Source organism: Antechinus flavipes, chromosome 4, assembly GCF_016432865.1.
Source record: "Antechinus flavipes isolate AdamAnt ecotype Samford, QLD, Australia chromosome 4, AdamAnt_v2, whole genome shotgun sequence".
Taxonomy (NCBI): domain Eukaryota; kingdom Metazoa; phylum Chordata; class Mammalia; order Dasyuromorphia; family Dasyuridae; genus Antechinus; species Antechinus flavipes.
The window spans coordinates 218,252,384-218,261,826 of NC_067401.1; the positions used below are offsets into that span (position 1 = coordinate 218,252,384).

The following is a 9,443-nucleotide window of genomic DNA, read 5'->3' on the forward strand; positions in this document are numbered from 1 at the left end:
TAGCTAATCTCACTTTGGTAGTTTTTATACACTCATAATCCATTGGTCCATTTACATCAAAAAACTGTAAGATTTTGTTCCTGTTACCTCTTAGCAGAGGGAGAAGAAATGGAAGCAGTGTCAGATTTTATATTCTGGATCTCAAAGATCACTGCAGATAGCAACTGTAGCCATGAAATTAAGATACTTGCTTCTTGGGAGGGAAGCTATGGCGAATTTGAACAGCAGAAACGTTACCTTGTCTACAAAAATCCACATAGCCAAAAGATATGCTTTTTCCAGTAAAAATATATAACTGTCCAAAGGGTTATGAAACTGTGGTACCCTTTGATCCAGTAGTGTCTTTTTGCGTCTATAACCCAAAGAAATCATAAGAGGGAAAAGGACCCACATGTGCAAAAATGTTTGTAGCAGCTCTGTGGTAGAAAAGAATGAGAAGGTGGAACTCACTGGAAATGACCTTGATATTGGACAAAACAAAAAACAAAGGAAAAGAGCATAACAGATGATGAGACAGTATCCATGAAAGCAAACATGAATTTGGATAAATTTGGGGATTAGTGGAGGATGAATATTTGCTATAGCATGCTATTATCCATGGGTCTCAAAGTCAGACTTGACAATGAACCTATTGGTCCTCTTACAGTGATTTGGCAAGTTACTGGGAAATGAACAGTAAGTCCTTCAAGTAAATTCCTGCCACTCCTAAGTATATCCTACAATTAATTTCACATTCTGCCATTTCCATTTTTCCCAATTGGATTAGTTCTGATCCCAAGATAGAATAGAATATCTTTTATTTGCAAAAATGAAGTGAGGAAATACAGATTCCTTTCCCTTACTACACTCTTACTTAAGGTACAGAGATCCAAGATAGGATTAAAACAGGAATACTAATTGAACTTTTTTTTTTTTGAAGGTACTGGGAATGACTATTTACCTCGGTCAAATATTGAATTGTGAAAGGATCATATTACTTTAAGAATCCTACTTTTAGACTCCTTGAAATTCAACCTGAACTTTTGACAGACTGAAAACTATTGATTCTCTTCTCCCCACCCCCAAAGGAAAAAAATTGTCTTGCTACTTTTGACTCTTCTATGTGTGATTTATTTAATATTTTCTCTCATATCTTTCAGGGATTTATGTCCATCTTATAAAGTATAAATACTAGTATAAATTCTCCACTTTTAATAAGCCAAAGGAAAAAAATCTGTGCTACTTCTATACCCCCATGAGGTCACAGGTGAAAAAACTAGACAAAATCAGCTGCTTAATTTTTTTTTTATTTCTAGAAGGAAAAAACCCATTACCTCCTTCCCTTCTTCTACCCCCCCCTCAAAAAAAATTCTTAAATTGCTTTTTAGTATTTTAAGATCTTCATGAAAAATAGTGAAAGGAGGAACCCAAAGGTTTGTCTCATTTGAAGATTCTTCGATCAAATCCTGCTGCTTAAGTTTCCCAGTAAGACAGTAATTGGAAGCTAATAGATGCCACTGTTGAGATTTCTCTTCCTTTGTCTTCATCCATACAAATATTTCAGGTATCTTTGGCCAACTAAAAGCCTAAAGAAGAAATTAGGGAACTTTTAATGGAACCAAACTGTCTTTACAATGCAAGTCCTATGATACAGAAAAAAAAAAAAAACATAAAAACAAACAAACAAAAATCACCTGTTTATGGCCAGGATGGATTGTGAAGAGGTCAATCTTCCACTTTTTCTTGGGAAGAGAGTCCTGAAATAATCTCTTCAGAGATCTGCTTCAATTCTGTCAGCAGGAAGTCCATGATGTCACATTCTTCCAGAGTCTTACAGCAGATAATTTCTCTCAGGTGTTTTCGGTAAGCGGACACCATCTTCTCTATCTCCATGTTTTTCCCCTCAATTCGTCTTTTCTGTAATAGCTTGCCAAGTTGGGCTGCCATAGCAGCCTGAAGGAAGAGTCTCTTCAACAGCTTTTCCCACTTCTCTCTCTTCTCAATCATTTTCAATGACTTTTTTGCTGACAATATCCGAGCTTCTGCCAACTCCACACATTTCTCCAATAATGTCCACCAGTTTTCCGCCAGACTCAGAGAAATATACTCCAATTCACTGGCTTCTTTTATTTTAGGATCCTTTGGTCCCTGGGCTGCTGTACATGAACTCCTAAAAGCTGCTTCTCTAGCAGCCTTCTTGACCAATTCCCCCACTTCTTGAGCCAGGGTTTTACTTCTCCTGACCAATGTTATCTTAATTTTCATTTGGCTCTGACAGTTCTCGATTTCTTTACGCATGGCACACTTCTTGTAAAAAAAGACTTTTGTTAGATTTTTCAGTTTCTCAGTCACATCTCTGAGCTCAATTACCTTCTTTTGGCACCTCTTAATGATTCTAAGCATCCACAGGATTAGATTGAAGTGAGCTTTTGCCATTTTTATCATCTCACTTTCCATTCTTTTAAGGAAATATGCAAATCCCCCCATTTTGGCAACCAGTACCCGAGTATCTTCAGCCAAAATAATTTCCATTGATGATTCACTGCCACTTATTGACGTCATCTAGAAGAGATTAACACTTGGTTAATTTGCTAAAAGAGAAAAATAATATTCACATGTGACTGGGGGAAGGCAACAGAAGAATTTCAGGCTTTTTTTTGCTTGCTTGTTTGTTTTAATTTGAAAGTGGTTTCAATTGATAAATGACGGACAAAAGCAGCTACACCCAAAGAAAGAACACTGGGAAACGAATGTGAACTATCTGCATTTTTGTTTTTCTTCCCGGGTTATTTATACCTTCTGAATCCAATTCTCCCTATGCAACAAGAGAACTGTTCGGTTCTGCAAACATATATTGTATCTAGGATATACTGCAACGTATCCAACATATAAAGGACTGCTTGCCATCTAGGGGAGGGGGTGGAGGGAGGGAGGGGAAAAAATTGGAACAGAAACGAGTGCAAAGGATAATGTTGTAAAAAAAAAAAAAATTACCCTGGCATGGATTCTGTCAATATAAAGTAATTATTAAATAAAAATTAAAAAATAAAATAAAATAAAAAGAAAGTGGGTGGAGTTTGGAGTCCAAAGACCTAGTAGTATAGTGGATAGAGCATTGGATTTATAGTCAGAGATGGAAGTGGATCTCTTCGATAAAGAGAGTTAATTCAGATCAAAGATGGACAGAAGCAGCTACACCCAAAGAAAGAAAACTGCGAAATGAATGTAAACTGCTTGCATTTTTGTTGTTTTTCCTGGGTTATTTCTACCTTCTGAATTCAATTCTCCCTGTGCAACAAGAAAACTGTTCAGTTCTGCACACATATATTGTTTCTAGGATATACTGTAACCTATTCAACATGTAAAGGACTGCTTGCCATATAGGGGAGGGGGTGGAGGGAGGGAGGGGAAAAATCGGAACAGAAGTGAATGCAAGGGATAATGCTGTAAAAAAAAAAAAATTACCCTGGCATGGGTTCTATCAATAAAAAGTTATTAAAAAAAAAAAAAAAGGATTTATAGTCAGAAAGACCCACGTTCAAATCTTACTTTAGATGTTTACTAGTTGTGTGATCCTGGGCAAGTATTTAACCTCTGTCAGCCTCAGTTTCCCCTTCTGTAAGATGCAGAGAATAACACCTACTTTTCTTTTTTTTAATCCTCATAATAACCCTGAATCACATAACAGTTGTAAAGTGTTTTGCTATATTGGTGCTAACCATTATTGTCATCCCTTTAGCTTAGTTAGATTCATAATCCTATTAAATTTTTCCTATCTGCCCAGTGGGTTTGCTTGAGATTCCTTGAACTTGAACCATAGCATTCCTCCCCTTCTAGTTCTTGAATTTGGTCTTTCAAATTAATTCGTCAAACTCTGTCCCATTTCTACCCTCATTTTAGTTGGGTCTCCTTCACCACCTGCTCAAAGGAGGAGCCCAGGAATCTCTCAGTTGTGACTGAGAAATTAAAGAGAAAAAAATTATTTCCTCATATCAAAAGTAAAAATGAATGTTTTTAGATCTCAGGCCAGATCTCAGTGGCTTTGCTGACACATCCAGGCTAATTATTGAATAGCAACTGAAATATTCAATCACCTACAATATCCTCTTGGCACAGACAATCTAGGGACTGATACTAGTTAGGTGGGTGCTATGGAGCATTTCTTCCACCCCTAAATGCCCCCAATTCTTTGGAGGTTACCCTCTAGAAACTCCCCCTCTCCCTTTTTCCCCTATTTTTGCCTGCTGTTCCTAAAGCAGGAATTCTTAACCTCTAGACCTTCTGGAGATCTACATTTCTTTCACTTATGATTTTAGGTAGCAAAACTTAAGAACCTGTGAATTAGCATAAGACTCGACTCCGTGGCTCTTTTGATTAATTCACCCTCTTCCTCAGCACAATCCTAGAGCTTTCTTGAAGTGGAGCCAAGTTAAGAGAGAAGCCATTTAAGTGTAAATCTAAGACCATCCTTGAGATCCCAATTTCTCTTCTTTTTCTTTGTATCTCTCCTTTTCTCTAAGGACCTCCAAACTCACCTTTTTCTGAGTTGGAATAGTTCTTATCCACTTCTTAGTCAGTGAAGAGAAGCCACTTGAACTACCTTGGGCCAAAGCTTAAAGTACTTAAAAGTAGGTATTTCAGGTGAATGGGATGCTCTCATTAACAACTTGAGGAACCAATCACATTTCCTGTCTTTGGAAGTTCAATTTGTAAGAGATGAGTAAAGGAAAAGTTTTGCCTATCAAAAAGCAGAACCTCTACTCTAAAATCCTCAACCCAAACTCCCCAAATTATAGCAACACTGTTTCCCCCTTTCTTCCCCCCTTAACACATATACCATACTAAACCAAGAATGAGCCAACTTTTTTTAAAGTGTGTACCATCAAGTCACAGAAAACATCAATTAAAACAATCAAGCAATCCAATGGTTCTTAGCTGATGTTTTCTGTGGGTCAGTGTTATTCAATTAAAAAATAAAATGCTTCCAGTTCCTGTACTAAAGCCTACCATACCTCAGCCTTCAAATACCTTTATTTTTTCCTTTTTCTCTTTCCATACTCACCCTTGTAGATATTTACATTTTTTTCAATTCCCCACCCCACTTTCCAGAACTGTACAAGCTTTCCTTCCTTTCCTTTTTGAAAGTCCCTTTTTTAGTGAATATTAGCTCATTTTTATAATTGCTGGGATGGGATGGGGATGGAGGCAATTGTTATAAAGCACTTCCTTTATAATTGTCATCTTGACAGTTTCTTTGTCTAAGAAACAGGATTGGAGAGGTTAAATAATTTGCCCAAGTTTACACAATTATTAAGTAGTGAAGCTTTTCATTTGAACTCAGATGTCTTTGGTGTTTTGTTTTGTTTTTTAACTCCAAGTCTAGAGCCCTTTCTACTATATTATGCTATGTCTCCCATCACTAAACTGGGAAAATTCTCTCCCATGAAGCATAGTTTGACTAAAGAGGAATCAATAGGGCTTCTAATATAGGTTAATATAAATTAAAAATCAACCTAATAGGCTAATAAAAGATCAGCCCCTTCACTCAAAAATGGATGGAAGACATATAGAGACACATGGAATGACTGATGACTAATGCTCAGGCCTTGACTACACAGGAATCCTACTAATGATGGTGATGGGGTCTGGGAGTAGATCCAGGACAGGAACCTCATCATTGACATCTAAGCCAATCTAGTAAGTTCAACAGTGGAGCTTTCGAAGACAACTAGAGTTTGCTTTCCCTAAATTGGAATATCAGTAGACCTACAGCTGCTACTTAACCAGCTGCCCAGTACTAGTTGGCTACCTGGACTGGGCTAGTTCTTTAGAATTCATCTACCCTTACTTTTCCCTATGAGTGGCCAAAGTGGGCCTTGACGTAGACAATGATTTTGGCCACTAACAGTTTTATGTACTCTCAATAAACCATAACATTAGACCAACTCAGTGTAAAGGTTTTTTTATTGTGCTCCTTGAAATCCCCAAACCTATCCCACATAGTAATTATGGACAGTTGTATAAATGACATTAATGGATAATTAACAGTAGAAGGGGAGAAATTATTATTTGGCAATAGGTTAAATTTGTATTTTTTCTTAGGATTAGTCAAGTAACACTTTAAATCAGGGCACTTCAAGTTCTTTATAAATGCTAAGTTTTACAAATAGAAAACAAAAACAAAAATAATCCCTGATTTCAAGGGGTGCACATTTTAACGGGAGAAACATGTAACTAGGCACATGCAAATAAAGAAGGTAATCTTGGAGGGACAAGCACATTTAGGTGTGTAAACTATATCCGGGATGGGGTAAAGCTGGAAAGCCTTCCAACAGAAGATGGCATTAAACTGCCTTAGAGGAAGCCAAGGAAACTAAGAAATGGAGGTGAAGAAGCAAATTCAACTCTATACAAAAGCATGGAGTTGAGAGAAAATGTAAGGAACAGCTATTAGACTAGTGTAGAGATTGAAGTGTAAGAAGACTAGAAAGGTTCTAAGGAACCAGATTATGAAAAGCTTTATATATCAAGCAAAATATAAATAAACACACACAAAATATATGTATGTATATATGTGTATATATATATATATATATATATATATGTATGTATGCATACACATATATATGGATTTATATAAAACACTATATATAACTATATATACTATATAACTATAACTATATATAACTATCTGTACTCTGTAAGCTCCAGTGGCTCCATACTATTTCCAGAATCAAATAAAAAATTATATATTAGAATATATCATGTATAATATATGATTATATATATGTGGTTATATAACATATGATATCAAATAAAATGTATAATTATTTAACATAATGATATGCAACATTAAGATGTGATATAAATATATTTTTATATATATATTTATATCACATCTTTATATATATGTTATATATATACAAATACGTATATATATTTAATTATGGAGATAATACATAGTCATTGGAGGAGGTAGGAACATAACATAAGCAAACTATCTTTTAAGAAAATCACTTTGTTTTCTAAGTGGGAGATGGATTGCAGGGGGGAGAAACTTGAGGCAGAGAAACCAATTAGATGGCTATTATAAGAGTTCAGGTGAGACTTGATGATGGCCTGAACTGATGGATGGATGGATGGATGGAAAGAAAAGGGTGTTACAAATTTAGAAAGCATGAAAATTGGCAACACATTGGTTATATTGGAGAAGCTCAAGAGCTGAGGATGACCAGAAGCTTTGAGCCAGAGCAACTTGGGGAAAAACTGAGGAGCGAAGAGAATGGAGGTCATGGTGAGGAGGGGCTAAGTATGGGGTTAGTGAAGAAGCATGAGGAAAGAGGGAATGATAAAAAATTATAATCAGATTTTAAAAAATGTTTGGACAACATTTAATTGCTGCTTTTGTTTTTATACTGTGTGGATATCTAAATCCTTCCTTTACTCATAACCTCTCTCCTTTTTGATGATGGTAAAGTGTGGTCATATTTAGAACAGAACAGGAGATTCAAAGGGGAAGACAGTGGGAAAATAATAGCTAGGTAAAGTAGGCCTTAGGAAGATTTAGGCTAAGCTGGAAAGAGTAGGATATGAGTAGGAAAGAGGTAGCAGGTGGGTGGGGTTTCTGCCCTTGGTGGCAATGCTAGTTAGAAAGGATCAGGAAACTAGTTAATTTGGAGGGTCAAATTAATAGCTAAGGAGGAGGGAGTGGTGATCGTCAGAATTTAGTTACTGACAGAGCTAATAGAATTGTTTTTAAATACAAAAATATTTTTAAAATTTGTGTATTTTATTTTTCCTAAGTAAATGCAAAAACATTTTTAGTATTTGTTTTTTGAAAATTTTGAATTTCAAATTCTCTCCCTTCATCCCCTCTCTTCTTTGAAAAATCAAGCAATTTGATATAGATTATACATGTGCAATCATGCAAAATGTATTCTCCTATTATTCATGTTGCAAAAGAAAATATAGACTGACCCTTCCCCCTCTCAGAACAAAGAAGTTTAAAAAGCACAATTCAATCTGCATTCAGACTCCATCAATTCTTTCTCTAGAGGTGAATAGCATTTTTCATCATAAGTACTTCAGAATTGCCTTAGATCATTTTATTGCTTTGAATAGCTAAATTATTCACAGTTAATCTTCATAAAATATTTCTATTAGAGTATATAGTTATACATTTCTCCTGGTTCTAAAGAGTTAGTAAAATTAACCAGCCTCAATATCCTTGTTAGAATGCTGCTGAGATGGAATGTTAGGGAAAGGAAAATTTATTGGGGTGGAGGGTGAGTTGGAAAAAAGAAAGAAAAATTGGGAACCTACCATCACAGATTTCCTTCTGGTTCTGATTAGCAGGATTTTTTTTTGGTCCTTCCAGAACTCTAAATGGTTTGTGCTAATTTATACAGTACTTTCACTGGGCCTCCTGTCAGCTTGTGACCAATGCCCATTTAGGACCAAACTGAAACTAATTGGCTTCATAGCATAATCAATACTTTGGGCCAATTATTGCAGAACTCTAACCAACTGAGCTATGCTTATTCAGGGAGAGATGAACCACCAGAATAAGTTACTGGAATAGGACATGTTTTCACATGAGATGAATGCTCCTGGAACCTTACAAGCTCACACAAAAGAGACTACTTGTTGTACAATAAGGTATATGCCCTATGGTTGGTACATCTTCCACATGACCATATTGATTATTTACTTCACAGACAGGTGAAAATTTGTTACCCAGTATGGTTTAGAGTTAATGATATACTTTGACATCTGGTAGCCAAGTGTATTTTATAAAAATAAATACAAATAATTCAATGGTAAAGAATTTTAATATCTTCTATGTCCTATGCTATATGTTGGTTAAAATAGGAGTGCAGAAAAAGTATGTCATGGTCTGTGTCTTCCAAAAACTTATAAAATAATTTAGTAGACAAAACATGAATGAAACAACTAGAGAACATTTCAATGGTCATCTCTATGGTATTGTTTATAAATATAATATAGCAGAGAAGGAGATTGATGTGGGTTAAAACAATTAGAGAAAGCATCATGAAGGTAAGAATTAGTTTGATGAGTTGATTTGTTTCGCTGAATCTTTTTTTCTTTTCAAAGTTTGTTGTTAGAAAGAGTTTGCTGGGTAGGGGAAGATGAGAGATATTCAGAAATGAAGTTGCAAAGCACTAAGGATATGAATAAAAATTAAAATATTTAAAAAGAAGAGAAAATTAGTAATTTAGCAGGAAATGGATCTAGACACAAACCTCATGCCATGTGTCTCAGCGAATTACAGCTGGATAATAGATAAACTTTTAAAAAAACTATTAAAAATATAGAAGAAAGGTGAATAACATATTTATCTGAATTATGGGGCAAAGACAGCATTTTTCAATTGAAAAAGAAAGCATCAAGGACAAAATAGATGTTCTTGATTATATTAAATTTCTGTACAACAAAAAATAATC

General features: G+C 35.3%; 1 protein-coding gene across 1 annotated transcript; it reads right to left on the minus strand.

The window, feature by feature from the left end:
* Window positions 1–1,265: 1,265 nt before the first annotated feature.
* On the minus strand, window positions 1,266–5,084 carry LOC127561849 (uncharacterized). Its single transcript, XM_051997148.1, has 3 exons — window positions 4,515–5,084; window positions 1,674–2,541; window positions 1,266–1,565 (listed from the first exon to the last, which is right to left on the minus strand). The coding sequence occupies exon 2, from the start codon at window positions 2,539–2,541 to the stop codon at window positions 1,705–1,707; it is 837 nt and encodes a 278-aa protein (XP_051853108.1). The 5' UTR covers window positions 4,515–5,084; the 3' UTR covers window positions 1,266–1,565; window positions 1,674–1,704.
* Window positions 5,085–9,443: the final 4,359 nt, after the last annotated feature.

What these genes read in the sequence shown, in the direction of transcription:
- LOC127561849 (XM_051997148.1), bottom strand. Translation starts at nt 2,541, where the DNA reads ATGACGTCAATAAGTGGCAGTGAATCATCAATGGAAATTATTTTGGCT.